Source organism: Tachypleus tridentatus, chromosome 4, assembly GCF_004210375.1.
Source record: "Tachypleus tridentatus isolate NWPU-2018 chromosome 4, ASM421037v1, whole genome shotgun sequence".
Lineage (NCBI taxonomy): Eukaryota > Metazoa > Arthropoda > Merostomata > Xiphosura > Limulidae > Tachypleus > Tachypleus tridentatus.
The window spans coordinates 71895775-71920180 of record NC_134828.1 but is presented as its reverse complement, the minus strand read 5'-3'; the positions used below and the strand labels follow the sequence as shown (position 1 = coordinate 71920180).

Below are 24406 nucleotides of genomic sequence, written 5' to 3'. Positions count from 1 at the left end.
AAATTATTGAAGTCTTAGTACATTGTTTTCGTTATGTATTCCTCAGTATATAATATGTTATTCAAAAATAGGGTCCTTCGTAGGTTAGAAAAGTATATTTCTTTTTCCTTCAAATATAAAGTTTGTCTTCGCCAGAATTCACCCTACAAACATTCATGGATGCTTTACAAAAACTACTCAACGTCCGTTTGCTTCGCTCACTTCATGTTCTTGTCCCCTGTCGGGAAGAGAAGATGTTATTATTGTATTCGCTATAGATAGGTCTACAATTAATATAAGGTCGTTTCGAGGTACAGGAACCCTCGTGAAGCAATTAATCTAGGTGGTTTGGACTGAAAATGGTTACTACGTCCATTCGGTTGGTCGCAACACCATTAGGTTTCCCATCTTTCATGCCGTTTTGACGATGCAAAATCTTTCATCCTAGTACTGGCTCTTAGATTGTGCTATTACGCTCGAAGTTCAATTTATTAGGTTATGTGTGGGTGCTTCGTTAATGGACGTGAGGGTGAATTTAAAGAGCTCTAGCACTCAACTACATTCGCTAATAGAACTTGAAAGATTTTTCTTCTTTATTAATATTCATTGATTTCTCTAAGCCGTACGTTCAATATTGCTTGAGAAAATAAAGCCGTCTTCTTTGGTTGATATGAATAACAAAATAACTTTTTTATTTTGGTTAACAGAAACCATTTTATTTTAAAGTCACAGGAATTAAAAATACGATAATGAATTTTTAAAAACGAGAAGTTAAAAAAAAGCACTATGGGGTGATATGCAAAGTTAAGATCATATGTTTATTGATATTCAGTGAGTGTAAATGTCAAATACACTCTTTTAAGCCCCGGCATGAGCAGGTGGTTAAGGCACTCGACTCGTAGTCCAAAGGTCGCGGGTTCTAATCCTCGTAATGCCAAACATGCTTGCTCTTTCAGTGGTGGGGGCGTTATGATGTGATGGTCAATCCACTATTCATTGGTAAAAGAGTAGCCCAAGAGTTGGCGGTGGGTGGTGATGACTACTTGCCTTCCCTTTAGTTTTACACTACTAAATTAGGGACGGCTAGTGCAGATAGCCCTCGAGTAAGTTTGCACGAAATTCAAACCAAACCAAATCACTCTTTTAGTTTAATTTTGCATAGATATTTTGTTGGTAAAGGTAAATTCTTCTCAAGTAAAGATTTATTTCAAGACTCATGAAAGGATAATATTTAATTAATATCTACAATAATATTCTTACCTTTTTAGAAGACGATCGAAGAATAAACTTATATTTTTAAAAGTTAATTTGGTATTTGATTTATACCACAGTAAAAATATTGACGTGTTTAAAACGACATATGCTTCTTTTATAGTATTGCTTTTACAAGACCCGGCATGGCCAGGTAGGTTAAGACGTGCGACTTGTAATCTGAGGCTCGCGGGTTCTCATCCCCATCGCACAAAATATGCTCGTCCTTTCAGCCGTGGGGGTGTTATAATGTGGCTGTCAATCCCACTATTCGTTGGTAAAAGAATAGCCCAAGAGTTGGTGGTGGGTGGTGATGACTAGCTGCTAAATTAGGAACGGTTCGCGCAGATATCCCTCAAGTAGCTTTGCGCGAAATTCAGAAAACAAACAAACAAAGCCTTTACAAAACAATACAAAATGTAAAATGTAAAATGCATGTTATTTTACTGATATTATATAGTTAAAAATGAATCATACAAAACAAAATATAAAAAATGGTAAACAAATCTTCTCATTTAGAAGTTTTAAGTGAATTCTGGTATTATCCAGTATTTAGGCTAACTTTTCCAATAAGTTAATTTCTTAAAGGTTATTTTATCATGTACAAAAATACCACATTATTGTAAATTCATATTAAGTCCTGAACATAACAAACTATTTATTGAGACAAACACTGAAAATCAACTCTGTAGCAAGCATAGATAATTACATATACTTTTCTTTAGTTCTTACTTGTAACAGTTATACAACAATAGGAGCAGAAAGCCGATAAGAATTTGTTAGATATCAAGATAATAAATAATTCATAGACCTTTATCTGGTATTGTTTGTTGTCTCCATTGAAAATGGTTTCCATCCTTCAGTCAGCATTGGAAACTTTTAAAAAGAAACAAAAACAGTTAACTCAGGAAACGAATTTAATTTATATTCGACGCGTAATAATAAAATTAAAATCTACCTGGATTTAATATAACGAGAGTAAACGAGTGTTACCATGGCGAAAAATGAGCCACGTAGCTGGAAAGAAAGAACTAACTTTTGAAGGCCCTGAATGCAATTATTTATGTTTAGTTGGCGAACCGCAGAAAATAACAGAGACAATTAACCGGAACGAGGGCGGAGAAAATCCAACCTTTGTTCGCATCTCAACGGCAGTACTCGTCATAATAGAAGCTTGTGTGCCTGCTGGGACTTTATCTACCTGTAACAGCAGTAGCGTGAAGCTGTCCTTATAGGCTCCTCCTGTGCCACACATCTAGAATGGAACAACCTAGAGGTCTGGTGGAGTAATAAATGTACTTATGTCTGTCGTTTCAGAAACAGTTTCACAGCCAAAGTTACATCCTCTCACACAAACTAAGCACCAATGGACACGTTAACTGCTCTGAATCATTAAGGTGAAGGGGACTATACCTCCACAAACTCGTGGAACTCCGTGAATCAATTGAGCCGCTGTCACGCTTAAGCCTATCTAACAGTAAATAAGATAAAAAATAGGTACTATGTCTTTGTATTCCTGAGTTTTGTTTGCTGGAAATCTATTCGTAAACGCATGGACTGGAATCATAAAAATAAAGAACGAAGAGGAGTTTACTTAGGTGACAGTCTTCGCGTAATCAGTTGTGTTTTAACTGCTTTTTTATCTTAGAATGTTTCAGTCTCAGAACTCATAAATCACTAGACCATTTACAGACATCTTAAGGTCGCCAAATTTCCATATAATTAATGATAAAAGTAATTGAAAAATCTCGTTCAAATATGTCACGAAATAATTAATGGCAAATGTAAATATATGACGTCAAAAGTGTTTGTTTGTTTGTTTATTTGTGAATTTCGCGCAAACCTACTCGAGGGCTATTGGCGCTAGCCGTCCCTAATTTAGCAGTGTAAGACTAGAGAAAAGGCAGCTAGTCATCATCACCCACCGCTTACTCTTGGGCTACTCTTTTGCCAACTAAGAGTGGGATTGATCGTACAATTATAAGAAGAGAAGAGACAGAAGAAAATAATTTTTTGTCTGAAAAAATACACATCAAAACAAATTTAGCACTTTCAAAACTTATCAGTAATTGAAGAAACAATAGAGCAAACGTTTGCATATATCTTCTTAGTAATTTTTGTTGTTGTTCATTATTTGTTCTTTTTCCAGGCTTAAACCCGAAAAATATTTTTTGAGTTATCACGTGTAACATAGTTAAGGATCATTTCGTGTTATTGAATGTGGTATTTTGTTTTATACAATTATTGTATGTGCATAGAGAAAGGCTCTATCGATATTCATACAGAAACAATGGTAAACACAATCCTATACTTTACAAAAGTAAACGTAGATACAGTTGCGTATGTTTCATCAAGTTCTCTTTATCACGCTTTAATATATTTTTGGTAGAATATCATTTGATATAGTCTCCATTTTTCAGTTCTTACATTAGCATGGATATTGTTTTTTAATATGTGCATTTCACCATTTTCTTTGCTAAGAGATAAATTTTGAATACAGTTTTCTTGGCCTGATTTCAAGCACACCCTATTCAGTTGAGTGTTAGTTATATGTAATAAGTGAAACAGAACGGTAAGTCTCGTATAAATATTGAATAGATAATGAAAATAAAACAATGATTTTGTGTTTGTCTGTTTTAGCGCATAGCCACACATTGACCTGTCTTATATCTGGCTACTATGAGAAATTTAGCCGGATTTTAGAGTTTTAAGCCCGTAAATTTACCACTGACCCACTGCGAGACACTACTTAACGGAGATTTAATCAAGTGTTATCAATGAATAGTAGTTTTGATTTGGTTTGAATTTCGCAAAAAGCTACACGAAGTATCGAAACAGACTCAACATACTAGCTCTAATGCTGAACACATGAGTTAGTCTTACTTTATCTGAACAGGGACTGGTAATTAAAAATAATCACGTGATGTTTGCAGCGGCCATTTGTATGAAACACTTACTTCAAAATATTTTAGTAAACATAAGAAAATGCTCGTAAACTTCACATTTGTAGGTGGAGCACAAAGTTTTCACATTCTACATTATATCACTGTCTTTTTATTAAAAAACTATATAAAACCTAAAAGAACTAATTTGAAGCAAAGTTAAACACATATTGATTGTGTACCAATAACCAACTTATTTTCTTACCAGTGGATCAGCGTTTCGTGAGTATGCTTATAACACTAAAAGTCAGGCTTCTATACCCGAAGCTTGCGCTTTAAAACGTAGAGTCAGAGAAAACTAATAGACTTACTTTTGTGAACTAAAATTTTCATATTTCGAAAAGAAAAAGTTAAAAATAAATAAAGAGAACACTGACGAAAGGAACTGGAGCTATCAACTCGAACAATATCTTATACATATTTGGCTTAAGTGACAGACCAGAAACATTCGGGTATAGTGAGCCATGAATTTGAACTACTGGTGAAAGTGAAGCCACCAACCAGCAGCACTCGTCGCTACAAGAACCTTCTTCTTCACATTTGTAATAAGCTCACAACTGAAAGGACAGAGTCTACACAGCAACATCACATTTCGAACCCCAAACGCTTTTCTATGCTGACTGAGCCATTCCAGGCTCAAAAGTAAAGGGAAATAACTTGCACTTTAATATAGCGCATTGATGTTTGAATTGAATTTAAAATGATGTATAATTGACATCTAAGTACAAAGAAAGTCTTAATACAAATTTTAGAACAAAAAAGTGTAAAGCAAAAAAGATTATTGCAGAGCTTGAATAACCATACAACAAAAATGGTTATTTTAAAATTAACCAGAAATAGTAATTCTGAGTTAAATGATATCAAAATTATATTTTGGTAAGGTTAAAGCTCACAGTTCCACCCAAACCCGGAATTTCGCCCAAAGCTACATGAGGGCTGTCTGCGCTAGTCGTCCCTAATTTAACAATGTAAGACTAGAGGAAAGGCAGCTAGTCATCACCACCCACCGCCAACTCTTGGGCTACTCTTTTACCAACGAATAGTGAGATTGACCGTAACATTATAACGCCCCCACGGCTAACAGAGCGAGCATTTCTGGTGCGACGGATATTCGAACCCTCGACCCTCAGATTACGAGTCGAATGGGCCTATGGTATTACTATTTAACAGTTTGCTTAATATATTTTCATTCACAATCTAACTTTTATTAACAGAACTCTTCCTCATCTATGTTATGAATCCTGGTTCAACTCCATAAAACACATTCTTTCCGTGTGTATATCATCTGCCAGATTAACAGACTATTTAAAAACATAATAATCTGTACTTTATATTTTCACAGGACGTTCCATGTTCTTCTGCCCCTTTTCCAGCTATCTTCCTACAAGATGCTTTAAGTATTTGTGTTAATTAAGGTTTGAAAGCTCTGTTTATCCCAAATAATGTGTGAAAACTTTCACGACCCTGTTTCACTTCTTTCATGCGGAAACAATCCCCATTACCCATTATGGGATTTTTTCATTTTGTTTCTGTTCGTACGATTCTTGAAAGAGATAAGGCTAATTATTCATAATAACATTCAAGCTCTTTAGAACAGTCACAGTGACAGATGTTTAATTTTTTATGTTGCTGTAATACCCAGACTTATGGATGAAAAAATGTACTTGTGGTTATTTTCATAGTATCAACTTTCATTGTTTAATTAAGATTATTTTCAGCTTACAGATTTCTAACGTTTTTCTTCGCCTTCTGTATTTTATCTGAATGCACTGGTGAAGAAAGTTTTCTTAAGTAAGGGGCTGTTTCCAATACGTCTTTTACTAGTCTTTTAAGAATATGCTGGTTTAGGCTGTACAACTTATTCTTACCTATCCGAGTAATCTCAAATATCACATCGCACTGAAATGCAATATTAAATCTAAAAAACTCATTTCAATTAGTCATTGGGCTTATCACCATCAGCAGTTGAACTTCAGTCAGGACAATTCAAATATTTTTCCTTTTTTACATTAAATTCAGATAATATAATATGGAATACAGAAGAACCTAGTTTTGTAATCTCCTATGGTAAAAGGCCATAAACGTCCTGTTTAAAGAGCTTGGGATATTTCTTACACTTTTTGGTTTATATTTGCGATGTGTTGTCTCTGCTTTTCAAATGACCATTTTTAAACTACCCAAACTGAAAAACTTGAACTTACACTGACATTTTATGTAAAACATTCTTTCTTTAACATCAACCACGTTCCCTTGACGTATTAAGAATTCTCTTCTGATTGTTTTAATTCATTCTTTATATTTGCTACACTCGCTGGTAATAATCACTAATGACATACAACTTCCGGAAACTACCTTGTTACTTGTCTAATATTATCAAATAAAAACGAATACTTTATTTTTCTACCTTGTTACTTGTCCAATATTATCAAATGAAAACAAATACTTTATTTTTCTAGAACTTGTTTTACACTAGTTGAATTACTGATATACTTATTTATGTATAGGTTCATGTTGACACAATTACTATTTTGAAGTTATCAATCATTTCTAAATCTTTCACACACTAACCTACTTCCTGCATCATTAAAAGCTACTAATACATGACAAATGCCAGGTAAATGCGGTTTACCTGGCATTTGCATTATACTGTTACCATGTACAAAAATATTTTGAGCGAGGATATGTATAACAGTAAGGAAATAGTTTTGGCCATAATTATTCCTCACGTGGACAGAGACCCCAAAACTGCTTGGTGATATCCAAGAGCCTTCTACAACGCTGTGGCTAACAAGGTAGTTATTGTTGTCTTTCTTGATATGCATTTTATTCTGTGTGGATTAATAACTTATAAAAGACGAATTTTGTTCCATTAAAAAGCTTTCGTCTTTGCCTTACCTCCATCTTCACGATTCTCTTAGAGGTCTGAACTGAACCTTTTTTTTTAATGTCATGCTATCCAACTCGGAAGGTATCTCAGAGAATAAAGATTCCGCTGGTGTTTTTGCTGATAATGTTTCTATCTAGTATAACGAAGTAACTTCAGTTTTGGTGTTTTCAGATTTTTAGAAATGCTTAAACAATTTAATGAAATGGCTCTCTGAATAAGGGTTTCAACTTTGCCCAACTAAAGTGCAGTTATCTAGATTTTCTCAACCCTAAATTTAAAACTTGTACAAGATTCCTTTGCTATTATCCATCTTCTCACTCAAAACATTTATGGACATCACCATTATTAAGAGTAATTTGAATCTCATCACCGGTTGTGAGTAACATTGAAACTTTCTAGATGCTTTTCTGAACGCTATTAAAGAACCGATTGATTCACTTTTCCTCTTCATTATTGATCTATTGTTTCACTATAATTGAGAATATGGTTTCATTTTTTATTGTACATTTTTTACTCTCTTGCTTAGATTTTTTTTAATATTTAGTATAGTATTTGTACTTCTTTAGCTGCAATGGACACTATATTTATGTTCTAGATTGTGGGCTATGAGCCTTTTCTTGAAATTCATTGCAATTTATTCGGAGGCAGGTTGGAATTCAGGGCCTTATAACAGTACAGTGACTCCATCTCTAACTTTATCCATTACTAGAGAAATAAACACATTCTTATTTACACTATATGTGCCTTTTTGTCATCTCTTGCTTCTGTTGATCCTACCTGTTGTGGATTTTTAACCTACTGTGCTTATCAACGATATTCAGTTGGACCTGTCCCTACGTCCTCCAGTCCATGACTACTATAAGCTCTTTTGCCTTCGTTTTTGTAAGTTATTTAAATGTCTCTGCTGATAGATCTTCTAACTGTTTACAGGGTCGGATTGCATGTAATTTTTTTGTCTTATAAGTTTTGCCTTTTGGACTTCACGTGACTTTTTTCATTGGTTAATAGTTTTAATTTTTTTATTCTTCTATATAGTAACTGATTCACATAACAGTCTCCAAATATCATTGTTTTCTTCTTCTGTCCAGGTTTAATACAAGAATGTCAATTTTTACTTATTCATTTCTATTCCTTAGGATGCTTTGTTAGTTGTTTTTTTATTACTGAGCATGAAGGACTTTTAATAGCTAAATTTTCCGCTAGAAAATTCAAGAACTAACTCCTACAAGAACTTTCTGTTGATAGTCCTCTTCTTCTTATAATTTGGTTTTATTGATTTTTCATTCTTTTCATAAATGTGATTCATTCTTGGGTACACGAGTACTATTGAACTTTTATTTAATATATTCTACCCATCTTGCTTCGCAGACTCCCTCACCTTATTCACAGGAAGCTTGTCATCTCTCTCATTTCTCTGGTTTGGCCCTGTATGGTCAAGTGGTTAAGGCATTCGACTCTTAATCCAAGGATCGCGGGTTCGAATTCCCATCACACCAAACATGCTCGCCCTTCCAGCCGTAGAGACGTTATAATGTTGCGGTCAATCCCACTATTCGTTGGTATAAGAGTATCCCAACAGTTGGCGGTGGGTGGTAATGACTAATTTCCTTCTCTCTAGTCTTACACTGCTAAAGTATGGACGACTAGCGCAGGTAGCCTTCGTGTAGCTTTGCGCGAAATTAAAAACAAACCAAATCACATCTGGTTTAATTCACTTTGCTCACCTCCTTCACGTGATAAGAGCCATGGTTTGGTTGTTAGTCAGCTCCTTCATGTGGTAAGAGCCATGGTTTGGTTGTTAGTCAGTTCCTTCTTGATTGTTTCAGCTATTCTACTTCCCATATCACATTTAAGCTTCTGAAAGATTACCACCTTTCTGTTACACTGAAGTCTTTCTATAGGTATAAAACTAGTGTCTTCATGATTCACCCTCTCTGTAATCTTTAATTGCTTTCCATATTGTATGATTTCCAATTTTTCTTTATATAAATTCATTATTTCGTTTTACATTTTGTAACCACTTATATTCTCAGTTTCTTTTTTTATTTTGCTAAGACGATGCTTGCTTTATAAACTTTGGAGATTGTGTTTTCGGACTTCTTTCGCTTTCACTTTGCGTTTTCAATTTATTTTATGTTTACATGCTTTCATATTTTATGAGTATTGAGATGAATTGTTATTTCGTGTCGTGAATGAGCCAGGAGGTTCGTTATACGTCAGCATCTCAGGGAAAAAGAAAAGGCATCTCCACTCACATCGAAGTGCTACAAGAAGGCTGTATGTTCACATGAAAGAACAGCAGCAATTCGACATTTACTCAAAGTCGGGCATATGAAAACATATGCTGGAAGACTTATAGAAAAAATAACGTTTCAAAACACTAGTAACAGCTCCTGAAGGGTAAACACTTTTAATAAAAGGGAACATCTTTATTTATAAGTTTAAAACCCAAATTTGAATAACGTTACCTATCAAAACCGTTTAAATGAAGAGGTTTATAGTTTAGAGAAAATTTTAATAAATAACTTATCAGGAGGTCGCAAACACAGTAAAACAATGTGTCATAAGTGTTTTTCACTATTTTACTGAAATTTAAACTTCATGTTTTATGACCTAGGAATAAAACTTTGAAATTTAAAAGTGAGCTCGGATTACCCGGATTTTAGATTCCAACACAGCAAGAGACAAGATACAGTATGTATAGAAATTTATTTCGTATGAAGTTCAATCAAATAAATTAAAGTATAAGAGACGTTACATTTGCATAACAGTAGACAGTAATTCCTACGGTGTAATCTAACACTGTATTCAGAACAAGTAATTTTAATGTTCTTCTTTACTACTCGGACAAATATTAGTTTAATGAAACTTATCACAAAGAACGATTGTTGGTACTATTTTAAAACTACATAATATTTGTTGTTTTATTTTAGTTCTTTTGTCAACAGAAGGTGAAAGATAGAGGCTTATTATAACTATGATTGTCTGTTTGTTTTTTGAATTTCGCGCAAAGCTACTCAAGGGCTATCTGCGCTAGTCGTCCCTAATTTAGCAGTGTATGACTAGAGAGAAGCAGCTAGTCATCACCACCCACCGCCAACTCTTAAGCTACTCTTTTACAAACGAATAGTGGGATTGATCATCACTTTATAATGCCCACAGGGCTGTAAAAGCCGGGCATGTTTGGTACGACCGGGATTAGAACCCGTGACCCTCAGATTACGAGTTGAACGCCTTAACCCACCTGGCCATGCCGGACCTTTATAACTATGAGCGCTGTTGGCAAGTGTTGATTTCATTGAAATGGTTAGGAAGATATAATTTTAATTGGGTTTTGATTGCATAGAAATGATTAGGGCGAGATAATAATATGATTTATATTATATTGCACAGAAATAGTTAGTGATGTGTATTATATTTTCTTTTCTCACCCATGATGACCACATCTATATGATTTTGATACGTCGAGTTTGGATCACTGATCATTGTGTCAGACATTATTAACAGAGATGGTCATATCGGACATGAACAAGGTAACAGCGAATAAGCTTTCCTGTCTATAACTGGGGAAATTATTTTTGTAGTCTTCGGCTGCAGCATTAATAATCTTAAAACGAGAAGTAACCATATTTTAACCGAAATTATCAGACATGGATAACACTCATTTGTCCTAAGTTCGTTGAGCAGTGGTCATCAATATTTTGAGATTGAATAACTTCTGTTAAAAAATATTAATTATATTATTATGACAAGTAATAGATATATAAGCCAACTTTTACTAACGATTAACCTTTCAAGTAAAATTAAAACTAGTACCGGTTCAGTTAATACATCTATCTGTCTATCTTTTGACCTGTCATGTAGTATGCAGTTCACATATTTTGTTGAACTTTATGCTTGGCTCTAGAAAATAGATAAGCACGATTCTACACTTTCAGTTTTGAAAGCAGATAGTTATAGTTACAGAATGTAATATAAGTGAGAGAGTCTGGTTAGAAGCTGTTTAGCAATAAGTCTAATGAGTCAGAGACAAATTAGACGGCAATTGAATAATGTCGTCATAAACAGGGACCCAAGGATGCATGGAAATGGGACACACTCAATGTCGTGTCGTTTACTTATTAAATGTGTGCCCCCAAATCTGGTCTTCCTTATGAAGAGTCGCTGTCAAAGCTACGGTAAAAATGTATTTTCCTTTGTTAACCTGAAGATGACCTAAGAAAGTCGAAGCATTGCTCTGTACTTTAGTTAAATTAAAGTTTTAATACCCATACCAGCAGTCTTGAGAATACAGTTTTACTTCAAGTGGGTTTTTCGTCATCACGGAAAGCTATGGTAAATTTATAAGATAACACAACGGAGGAGAAAGAATAATTACATTCTCTATGAAAAAAACAAACTCCATATTAAAACTGAGTCATGTTTTTAACCTGCCGTAACGGTAAGCAATTAAAAAATGAACTAGAAGGTGTAACGGAGCTAACATTTCTACACAGATAAACTAAAGGGTTATAAGAGCCTTAGTCCATGTTGTTCTGATACCTTGGTACATTCAGGACGTTTGAGATGGACTATCAATTATTATGTCAGGTGGAATATTAGTGATTGAACCAGTTTTTGTCAGTAACGCATTTGGATTCTGTCTTAGGTATACTGACAGGAATCTAGAAGACAACGTGACGATTGTTTCTTACCGAATCAAGTTGTTAAAAATAATGTATATACACAGGGGTCGACAAGAAAGTGCCCCATTGAAAATGTTGTTAATTTGTTATATATTTTATTAGAAACTGAAAAAATATTTAAAATTGTATGTTTTACTTCTTTAGTCATTTAGTAGGCTAGTTGGAATAAAAAGTTTTAAGAAAGTATAGCAGGTGCGCAATACTTGATATGATAAAATGTAACTAAAATCATGAAAAGTTCAGGTTTTTACGAAAGCCAGTGTTAATATCAGGATTTGAGATCATTTATGAACATATCTCGTCAACTGCGTTCTAAAGAGTATACAGTTTCACATATCTTTTTCTGTTGTCGAACAAACGATATATTGAATATAACGATATAACTCCCATGAGAAGTTGTCTCTTTCTTTATACAATCTAAAGAAATATTAGTAACGGTATCGGTACTACACTATTCTTCCACCGACGTGGAAAATCAACAATACATCGAAAATAACATGAACAACCTCTCTGAGGAACAAACCCCAGTTCGCTGCATAATAATCCTTTGGTCTTGTCAGCAATGGCATGTCCCTCACAGCGGTTGTCAAATGAGTTAGCCGGAGTGCGTCTTCTCGTACAAACAGAGAATTATCGTAAACTTTATCTCTGTTGGTAGCTCGGGACAGTTCGGATAGTATCCATAGTCTCGTTGTCATAAATTTAATTCAACAAGAACAAAATGTGACATCTCGTATGACTTTCAGTCGGTTATTTCACGAATAACGTTAAACATTATATGTCTACACATTATATGCTGGTAGCTGTTTTTTACGAAAAAAGCTCAAACATTAAGATGTATCGTAATCTACTTATCTAACTAAAGAAAAGGGCAGATTCCCAGAATAATTTGTTTAACATCCCACGAAGGGCGGACAAATATAGAATAACCACCCAGTGACACAGCGGTTTGTCTACTGACTTACAATGCTCGAGTCAGGTTTTCAATACCCGTGGTGAGTATAGCACAGATAGCCCATCTTGAAGCTTTGTGTTTAGCTTTAATCAATAAAAAGATTATACGGAATAACTTATTTCCATGATATTATATACAAATATAGACCATCAGAGTGGGTGAAGAAACTTTATTTAATAAACGTTATGTGCAGATTATGTTTTCAAAATATCATAATTTAATTCTAAGTTTAAATTTGAAGACATAGTTTCAAGCTTTCTCCTGTTACATCTTAATTTTCATTGGTGTTTTACTTTTATGTGTGTTTTTAATCCAGTATACAATATATATTTACTAGGTGCTAGCTCGAATTTTTTTACATTCTTACTAGAACATTTTCTGAAATTATTTTATATGATTTGTATTTTTGTTAAAAGTTGGGCTAAAAAAGATTACTGTTTATCGATGTATAGAGAAATATAAGTCACATCTGACAAACAATTCTAAAGGAGATATTCGTGTATAAAAATGTCAACTGGGCTCTGTGTTCTAACATGAAAAATCTCTTTAACATACAGATTGTCTCAATCTCATCTTCTTCATTGGAGAGACAATATTTTGAAATAAATCGATTTCTGCTGCTCTGCACTTTACATCAGTTTGTAAACGGGCAACTTGCCACGCATGCGTATGAAAAGCATTAGCGACAGGGTGGGTATAGAACCCGCCTGCTAGGCCCATATCTAGATGAAGTGGAGCAAAGCGAGCGGTAACAGTGGTCCCCACTTTACTTAGTTTCAAAAGTTCTTTCGTAGTAAGGTTTAGTGTCTTGACTGCGTTAGACCTTTAAGATCCCGTTACTTCAAGATAACTTGACTAAACACATATTTAGCTCACTCAAAGAACCGGAGAATGACCATTGTTAATCTCATACTTGTAGAATTCTTTAAGACAACTTGCCGATTCTTATGTCTGTAAATCACTTTTTTCTTTAAATATTTAAAGCTTTTATCAGCGCTGATCTTAAATTAAAATTAAACTCTACACAAATGTAGGTAGTATAAGCTCTGTTTTGTAAACTGACCAATTCTTTTAAGGGGGAATATAAATTCTCTTGATGTAAGTGTCAAGATCTTTACTTTTTAGTCACAAAAATCTTACAGAATATCGGAGAAAACTCAATAAAGCCTTTGATTCGTTATTGAAGGAATGGTTTGTAACTGAAACCAAGCACCTCTGAATCAAAATCACTATAACAATCAAGGTGTCTGACTCAAAACTACAAAAAAAAAATAAAACTTCACTCTGGCCTTCTCTGACTATAGTAGCAGGTGCAAGGAAGGTGACAGCCATGGTTTTGGAACAACCCGGAGCTTATCACGTTTGCCTTATCAGGACTTTATCAGTAAGTATACGTTCCTTTTACTTGTTATCTTAAACATCTTCGTATACAGATCATGTAGAGAGACAAAATTAAGTGTCTTAGATGCCATCAACGTGTGGGGAGAGGACTTTAAAATGTAAGTCAAAACTAGTGGAACTTGTTCAAATAGCACTGAGAATAAAAACAAGACCAGTGTCTGTCACTTTGATTGGTGAATGAATATTTTTAAACAACAGTATCTACCACTTGAAATACACATAGGTTGTGTGTCTCGAGTTTACTGGCATGTTTTTTGTTGTGTAAAGATTACTGAATGCGCCAAAAAATTGGAGGTTAAAGGTAAAAGCAAAAAGTAAAATGGAAAAGTAATCATTAACATGTCGTCATGTATATTACTCTTGATCATACACACAGTGTTTTTGTTAACATATTATGTGCATATCCAGATTTGTTAAGTTATGATTGGATCACTTAGTTACGTCACATATAACTTGTTATTTGCCGTATACTGTTGCTTAATGATGCTGGGGTAAACTTAATAAAACTAGATGTATATGAATAGCGTTTTTATGTTTTATTTCAAGTTTATAATTAAACCTTAACAGGAAAAATTTTGGGTATTTATTTCCACAAAGTTTATTTAATGTTAAGTTTGCTAAAACTGGTGTAACGTTTTTGATAAGGTTCACCATATCTTTAACCTAAACGTATTATACCTGCATGTGGTACACTTTGAGCCTTATTCAATCATGGTTTTTAAAATTATTTGATCCTACACCGTCTTCACTTGGGTACATTTTATTCATTAAATGTACTATAATTGGGGATATATTTTCACTAAACTTTCTAGGGTAAAAACCTTTAGATAAAGCAATGATAAATGCTATTTTTAGCTTTAGATACATTTTTAACAACTTATTGTGTAAATAATAATTTATTTATATGTGCTTGCATAATTATAACGCTAAACATTGGAGTTGTATATGCGTAACGGGCATATTGCAGATAGCCAGTTGTATGGTTTTGCGCTTAAAAATAAACAAAATCAATTACTTTAACGAATAAGTTGTAATATGGTTTGTTCTTTACTATGAAACAGTATTTGACGTACATTTATGTTATAAAGCGGTTTGGTAAAATTTATAACAAGTTTATGTGTATATAGATTTTGTTAAATTTATTTATGCTTAATTTTGTTAATAAAATTGTGGATAGATTTAACCCAAAGGAGTGTGTGTTTTCTTATAGCAAAGCCACATCGGAATATCTGATGAGATCCCCGGGAAGAATCGAACCCCTGATTTTAGCGTTGTAAATTCGGAGACATACCTCTGTACTAGTAGGGGGGCTTAAACCAAATGAACCAACAGTATGTGCAAGTTATCTTATTAGTAACATTTCTCCTGAAATAACACAGTTCAACTGTTATATAGTGTTCCACATGCCCAAAGCACGTAAATATTGGCCAAACAATGGTAAGAAATTATGAAAATCAAATGAGCATGGCAAGTGTCCTAGGAATAATGGTAATTGACTTTATTTTAGTTACAAATGACAGACCGTATGAGTAGTCTGATGATACCAGGAATAATGGAGGCGACTGTTTTTAATTTAGCCAAGCCTTTATCCCGAGGAAGGCTGTTGCGTATTATAATTTATCTCGGACGAGCCTCCAATTTATTATATCACATATTACGATTTCAAATAGCCCGACACTGAATTATTTTTGAATTTGAATTTAGAAGTTAATTAAATGTAGAGTTGTATCAAATCTATGATATTTGCCAACAAGATTGATACGCACAGTTAACGGTTATTACAAATAATGATTTATATATGACAGTTTTATAAACTTACAGAATATTGAGTCTTTATCCAATCTGGAACTCCCTTGATATCCTATTGAGGGTTCACGATGAGCGAATTAATTTCGAGTTGATATCAGTGCAATTCATTTCACAGGGAGCTAACGAGCACTTCATTAATCACTCGCGAGTTTCTTTTACAGACGAAATTATATAATGCCTTCGTAAAACAAATACTAATATCTGATGTTAAACTGCCAAAGTTAAACCGTTTGTAATGTTCGAAATCTATAAACTTTCCTGGTCAAATTCTGTAGTTTCTCGATTAATAAGCGTTAGTCACAATTATAACTTTCGTGGTTTATAGTATACCAACTGTAGCAATCCAACAATATATACTGTCTTTTGTCGCCTTGTGTTGGCTAATTTTATGAGCTTCAGAGGAGAGTTTCTAGAAATTTGAGGTCAGGCAACAATATTACTGGAATTTAGATACACACAGTACATTGTTGATTCTTACACTCAAGAATCTTCTACAACTTTAGTGAATAGGCGGAAATTTCGCAACACAGATTTAACAGTATAAGTTATATAAATTTTTAAATATATATTTAATTGAAACAAACATCGAGATTAAAATAAATATAAAACAGTAAATCGGTCATAGGTCAAATCTAAATGTCTTTCCTTGGAGTCGAGATTACTTTTAATAACACAAGACTAAGTTTAGAAGAATTTTATGTCGAAATTATTTCATAAGGCGTAAGTTACATGTATCTGGAGGTGATGTTTTTTATTCATATAAAAATTAAACATAAAAGACGGCGAAACTATCTTATTTTCATTAAGACGAGATGAAACATCACAGTTGTCAGAATTATCTTTTAATAAACAGAAATAGGTGTATATGAAGTGTTTTTGTTTTATTTTTTCACTGAGACGAAACGCAAGTTCAAAATTAGCCTTTGTTGACATTATTCCAGTAAGCAAATTTGAGATAAACAGAAACGGTGGTACCGTTTTCTTATTGATTAATGGCTCGACATGGCCACGTGGGTTAAGGCGTTTGACTCGTAATCCGAGAGTCGCGGGTTCGAATCCCGGTCGCACCAAACATACTCACCCTTTCAGCCGTGGAGGCGTTATAATGTGACGGTCAATCCCACTATTCGCTGGTAAAGGAATAGCCCAAGAGTTGACGGTGTGTAGTAATGACTAGCTGCCTTCCCTCTAGTCTTACACTGCTAAATTAGAGACGGCTAGCGCAGATAATCCTCGAGAAGCTTTGCGCGAAATTCAAAAACAAAAAACAAACAAACTTATTGATTAGAGATTTTCTAATTATATATAAGAAAGGCGGGTACCTCATTTTCGGTTTATCTTTATGGATCTAAGAAATGACACCTGGTTTTGATTTTGTTTAAAATCTAAGGATAGAAACATTGTAATCAAGTTTAAGATTAGCTCGCCTGCTTTACAAGTTAAATGTTTAACTTTATTATTCTCCTCCAATCTACATCCAAGATAATAGCCTCAGTATCGTTTATATTATCTCCTAAAGATCAAAATCCATTCCAACAAGGAAATTAAACAATGAGAAAAATCAATGCACATGACATACAATCTGTATAACGTAAATAAATCTACGTGAGTACAAAAGAAACGTCTAGTAAATAGACATTTCTGTTTTTGATACTGGGACATCACTTATATATTAACGTTTTTCCATCGAAGGGAATCGAACCGGTAATTTTAGCGTTGCAAATCCGTACAATTACCCCTGTACCAGCGGGAAACTTATAATCCCTTCTTTTAACTCAGTTTCCAACATTTTCTGTTCATCGTGAGTTCTAAGATGAACATATATCAGTGTATGTATGCTTGCAGTTAAAACAACTCGTAAGTCTTTGGTGTAAGTGATATATAGCAAAGATCTCATCTAAAAACATACCACGTAAGAAGGATTTATACAAGTTTATAGTTGCGATTTTTCTATACCACAGACGACAAGATAAATGACCAAATGGGAAAATCAGGTAACTCAATAACATTATATTGGTATCGCTACATGTACAATCATAGTTATGGACGCCATTTTTGTCTATAATGAAAAAGGTTTGTCCATTTTATTGCAAGACTATACATTGGGCTATTTGCACTATGCATACCAAAGGGAATCAAATCATGTATTTTATACTTATAAGCTTGTAAACTCACCTGGGAACAACGCAGATGCTAAAGATAACATACAAAGACGTGATCTAAGATACTCCTAAAATGTATTTGTTATCTAATTTAAAATGAAAATTATTCAGTTTATCCATTTTTTCTGACTTACAAATAATATTAATTTTTGTAATGTAACATATTAAAAACGATTTGGAAAATGGAAGGGGGCAATATGGTTTCGGCAAGAAATAAATACGACTAAATGAGAGGGGTTGCTAAAGGGATATAATTCATCATGATAAAGCTTTTTTACAAAACGTCCGTCTGCAAACGAATGTATCTGGTTACAGTTTCGACATCCTTCCAATAATTTATGACAATCTCGTTAAACTTGTAAAGAGAGTCGTTTGGTGAACAGTACCCTCCCCCCCCCCTGCAGAAGTGAGGGGCCCTGAAACCCTCCTTTTCCAACTATTCGATTAGGTGAAAAAAAAAAAAACGGAAGGGGACGTATATCGAAGTGCGTGCGGGCAAACTAGTTGAAACAAACATTTCAATTAACGCCAAACAATCACGCCAGAGCAAGTCGATTATGAGTGCTCTGTGCCACGCCTTAAGATTTTGATTCTGCGATTAGTAAAGAAAAATTATAAAATTATTTAGTTTATGACTAAAATAAGATAAGACTTTTAACGGTAAATTCCTGAGCATTATATAGACTAACAGTTTGTTATGTTGCCATACTAGTGACCATTCTCTTATGAAAGACTATGCAATGATTATTTATATAGAAATATTACGTGTTGAACCATAAAATAACATTTTCATAAAAGAAATAAAACTTTCAGTTATTGTGATTTCGTGCTATCTCTTATCGATTTTGCAAGTGGCGCCTAAATACTGTGATAGCTGAGGCTCTTGGCGTCATAAAAGCATTTAATAATTTCTATCCTTTCTGCCAGTACATTTTAAAATAAGTAGGAAGAATGTTACTCGCGGGTAGGGACATAATTTGTTTGCGTAACAAGTTGGATGTCAAGACCGGCTTATTCTTCATCCATTTGCTTGTTTCTCATGCTGTACATCTTTCTTAATCTCGGAATATCATGCGACAACCAAACAAACCTAAAACGCAAACCTTGAACGTCAGGTGGACATTTTGAAAACTAGTTGATAAGTTAACATACGAAACTACAAATATCTATAGAGCCAGAATTAGCAGTCTGATCACTTGTTCTTCCTACTTTACAGCCTAAAGAACTCGAAGGCGACAGACGTCACTGACTTTTTAGATCTGATGCCGTGAGATCAATCATTTTTCTGAATTGCTTCTTGTTCACTACGTCTTCTGCAGTCAGCGATCGTTGCCCTGTTCCATAACTGTTGTTTTATCTAGTTCTTCGCTGAAAAAGAACCGCATCGTTACATATACATCCAGATGAAGTTGTCGTTCTGTGTCCCTAAGGCATAACTTTTAAGGCTTGAATTTATTCAGTTGTTAAAATTTATTTTCTAATACAATTACTAGCATGAACAACGCCGTGGAACGTATTATAGTGTGAAGTAAATTAAGCTGTTGTAGTTTTTTTTCAAATTTGTTAAAATTATTATGATTTGAAGTAGTTTAAACTCTGTTTTTTAACAGTTGTAGTTTTGTCTTTTCATATTTGTTAAAATTCGAATCAGAGTATCTGACATCCTTTCCCATAACAAAAGGCCCAGCATGGCTGGATGGTTAGGACACTCGACTCGTAATCTGAGGGTTACGGGTTCGAATACCTGTCGCACCAAACATGCACGCCCTTTCAGTCGTGGGGGCGTTATAATGGGACGGTCAATCCCACTGTTCGCTGGTAAAAGAGTAGCCCAAGAGTTGGCGGTGGGTGGTGATAACTAGCTGCCTCCCCTCGAGTCTTACACTGCTAAATTAGGGACGGCTAGCGCAGATAGCCCTTGAGTAGCTTTGCGCGAAACTCAAAACAAACCAAACCAAACCATAACTAAAATTGGAGAAAGTATTTGGCGAGTGGTGTCCAAATGACGTAAGTCTACGCTCAGAGATTTCTTAATGGATATCAGTCAGCGAAGATATTAGCCTACGTCATTATTAATGAGTTTTATATGTATTTATTTTTCCAACTGTTTCTTCGTGGGTGTTATCAATAGCTCAGAAAGCGATGACAGTTTTCGACGTAATTGGTTGTGTTTTCAACTCTACGTGATCGTAGTAGTTTAAAGCAGACAAAAAAATCCGTCCATGATTTTTTCTCTTCCCACCGCTGGTTTAGCAGTAAGTCTACGGATTTACAACACTAAAATCAGAGGTTCGATTCCCCTCGCTAGACTCAGCAAATACCCTGATGTGTGGCTTTGCTATACGAAAACACACACAAATTTTTTTTTCTCTGACGATAAACAATAAAAAGTTCAATCCAGCTGAAATTATCTGTCTCTTAAACGCTTTTATCTTACTTTTATTATAATCATATTTGTATAAACCAACACATTATGCTATTGTATAGGAAGTTACGTGATAAATTGTATAACAGAAGTTATTTTGTATTTGAAAGTACAATTAAACAAAATTTATCTGCTGCTGACAGTTTGTTCAAGGTACGAGTCCCTATTATGATGTCACTATAAAGTATTGCAAGTGATATTTGGGGTGATGTGGGATCGCACAGGAAATTTGTGCTTCAATGTTCTGCCGGCGAGCACTTCTGTAGTTTTTAGTGCATTAATTGGAAATTACCACGTGAAAGGATGCCAAATTTGCTACAGGACTTACAAGTTTTTGTAGAGTTTAAATATGGATTCGTAGATTGAGTAAATAATGTAAACACTGTTTCCAGCCTTGTTTGTTTAACGTTTTTTTAGAATTCCTAATTGTAGGTTTGAAAGTACAATATTTACTTTTTGATTCACTTGTTTCTGTATCTTTCGATGATACTTATTTCCCCTTTTTAAACTAAATATTTTTTTCTGATCTTGTATATTGATTCATGACGGATTTCTGATCATTTATCGCATGCCATGTGGTTATGGCGCTCGACTCGTAATCTGAGAGTCACTGGTTCGAATCTGCGTCACACCAAACATTCTCGTTCATTTGGTCTTGAGGTGTTATAATGGTTATTCGTTGGTAAAAGAGTATTCCAAGAGTTGGCGGTGGGTAGTCTTACCTTAATTTTATAGCTAAGGCAGATAGCTGTCGTGTAGCTTTACGCAAAATTCAAACCAAATCGTCAACGTTACATTTATGGCTGGGAAATATTGTTAAAGACAGTATTTCCAAGAAAAATGTTAGTATAGTTAAATTATTAAACAATATAGCGTCAAATAACGTAATATTTTGAAGAAGCGAGCTTTCAGTGCTCTCCATAGAAGAGGGGAAAATTGTACAAGAAGTTTGTGACAGCACTCAACTCCAAAACTACATCCCAAGCCCATTCGGAACAACGCCTCAGGAACAAAATGAAGACTATGATTCCGAAAAAGAAACCTTATACACAACCAAGACATTTATACAAAGCTGAGTGTATCTCTTAAAAATATAATAAATAAGTTAGGGTTTCAAGTTGATGAGGGACTCACAAGTCAAAACTTTCCAAGTTTCGAGTTGTACCTTGAAACTAATTGTTGATAAATCACGAGAAAGATGGCTGAGGGAAAAACTGACAGCAATCATAATCTGTCACATACACGCTAAAGCTTTCGATAGGTTATCAATAAACTTTTGTGTTTTCCATTTGATATGCAGAATTAAAACCTGATTTTAACTTACAATGGAGCATCTATGGAAAGAAAGTTTGTCACATTGTGTTTGGTAAGAGTGTCCTTGCCATTCCATGTAGTAACTTGTTAGAATGATGTTTGTGGTATCCACTACTACAGTGTTGTAACCATGCATCCTCGACGATAAAAGTGATTCGAATGGCAGCATGAGACCTATAACACCGTTGCTTTTTATGAAATGTTATTAACCCTTACTACTGTTTACGACAGTATAATAGTCATTACACGTTACATTTATTTCTTAACTTTTTCATATGATGTTTTTTCATTCTCCATAAAAAGTGCCTGTTGATATGTTGTTAATTTCTCTGTTTGAGATAAATAGTGTTTTAAGTAAACAGAGGTGCTGAGCTCAAAGAATGATTGCAAAATTGACAATGCATAAATCTAATACTTATATATACACCGCTGGCCAAAATGAACATAAAAAATGACCAATGAACATAAAGAAAAAATATGCATTTTGCGTTGTTAGACTCAACCACTTATCTGAGTAGAGCTTCGAAAGACGAAAATAAGAAAAAATAAAAATAAAAAACTTTTTATCATTTAATAGGAAAATGTGAACACTATGAAATTAGCCTAAATACTAGCTGGTCAAAAGTTTAAGACCATACTGAAACGAAGTCCTAAACAGGGTAGGAAATGACCAACAAGAGGTTTCAGTAGTAAATTGCACGGTCGTCATTGCGAATAACTGCAAACATTCGCTTTGGCATGGCCGATATAAGCGTTTGCAGAAGGCTGGCTAGAATGTTATTTCAAGTGGTGAAGATGGCTTCACGAAGATCATGCACTGTTTGGAATTGACGTTCATTTCTATAGACTTCCCTTGCCATATACACCTAAACATTTTCAATGGGATTCCGTTCAGGCGAACAAGCTGGGTGGTCCAAAAGAATCACGTTATTCGCCATAAAAAAAGTCCTTTGTCCTGTGGGGGCTTTGTGGATTGCAGCGTTGTGCTGCTGAAAGATCCAGTCATTTCCACACAAGCGAGAGCCTTCAGTCAATAAGGATGCTCTCTCCAACATGTCAATGTAGCCAGCTGCTGTTTGACTACCCTGTATAACCTGAAGCTCCATTGTTCCATGGAAGGGAAAATCACTCCAGATCACGATGGAACCTCTTCCACTGTGTCGTGTATCTCCGGTGGGATATCCTTATCGTGCCAGTAACGTTGGAAGTCATCTGGACCATCCAGGTTAAATTTTTTCTCATCAGAGAACAAAACCTTTGTTCACTTTTCTACGTCCCATTTTTGGTGCTTCTCAACAAAGTTTAACCGAGCTGTTTCATTGTGTGAAAGGAGGTGTGGCCTTTGAAAACGTTTACAGTTTTTAAAGCCTTTCTCTCGTAGATGCCGTCTTATTGTTCTTGAGCTACATTCTGCGTCCGTAAGTGCCTTAATCTGGTTTGACGATCTACTGATGTCTTGCCGGACAACCCCTCGAATCCTCCTACTCAATGCCGGCAAAATTTTCTTAGGCCGACCACTTGAAATTCTCGTTCCGTATCCCTCAGGGTCTATTAAGAAATTTCTAACAGCAGTTTTACTATGCCCAGTCTCCATCAATGGCACGTTGAGAGAGACCTTGCTTTTGCAGCTCGACAATTCTGCCACGTTCAAACTCTGTCGACTTTTTAGCCTTTGCCGTGTTTTTACCTAATGTAACACAGGAGATGTCAGTGGGAGATGTTGAGAACGCTAATGCTTGAACACAAATGATTAAATTTCGTTACGTGTTTACCGATTAACGCTTCGTTTTAGTATGGTCTTAAACTTTTGACCAGCTGGTATTTAGGTTAATTTCATAGTGTTGACTTTTCCCTATTAAATGCTATAAAGGTTTTTATTTTTATTTTCCTTTTTCTTATTTTTATCTTTTGAAGCTCTACTAAAATAAGTGGTTGAGTCTAATAACGCAAAATGCGTATTTTTTCTTTATGTTCATTGGTCTTAAGATTTTGGCCAACAGTGTATATATAAATATATATATTAAAATACATAATGGAGGATTTAGCATTTTAGTTTGATGTTTTTGTGTTTTATCTGTGATTTGGTATGTGATGTGTTTATTATTTAATTTTCTGTTTTAGAACAAAAATTTTGCAAAGAAAAGACATAAAAAACGTTGTTCTTCACAAATTGATTTTTTGTATATTATCACAAAAAATATTTTAGGGAGTAAAATTACGATTGCAAGAATATATTTTTCGATTCTTAAAACAAGTATTTAAAATCATATCATAAATTATTGGTAAAATATATTGAAATATAATTTATAAAATACCATCTTTAGGCACTTCTAGAAAATGAGCAAAACAGTGTATGAATTCTTCGCAAATTGAATTTTTATTAACGCAGCTAATTTTGTTAGGTTCCTTCTTTATTTATTTGTGTTAATCACAAAGCTGCTCAGTGAACTATCGGTGTCGCACCTTTCATGGATATCCATTACTGGTTTGTAGCGTTGTAAGCTTTAAGAATAACCACTGAGGTACTAGAGGTATCCATGGCTATTATTAAGGAGAATACGAGTTTACATGGAAACAAAAAAAAAACAACAACAAA

At 34.4% G+C, this 24406-nt stretch overlaps 1 protein-coding gene across 2 annotated transcripts in view; it reads left to right on the top strand.

Moving 5' to 3' along the window:
* The first annotated feature begins 13423 nt into the window (after positions 1 to 13423).
* Positions 13424 to 24406, top strand: part of LOC143249409 (protein madd-4-like) — an 84479-nt gene continuing 73496 nt past the window's right edge. For both annotated transcript variants that reach the window (XM_076499209.1, XM_076499210.1), the window contains exon 1: positions 13424 to 14083. In XM_076499209.1, the coding sequence (XP_076355324.1) occupies positions 14030 to 14083 (54 nt within the window). In that variant the 5' untranslated portion in view covers positions 13424 to 14029. The remainder of the gene's footprint in view (positions 14084 to 24406) is intronic.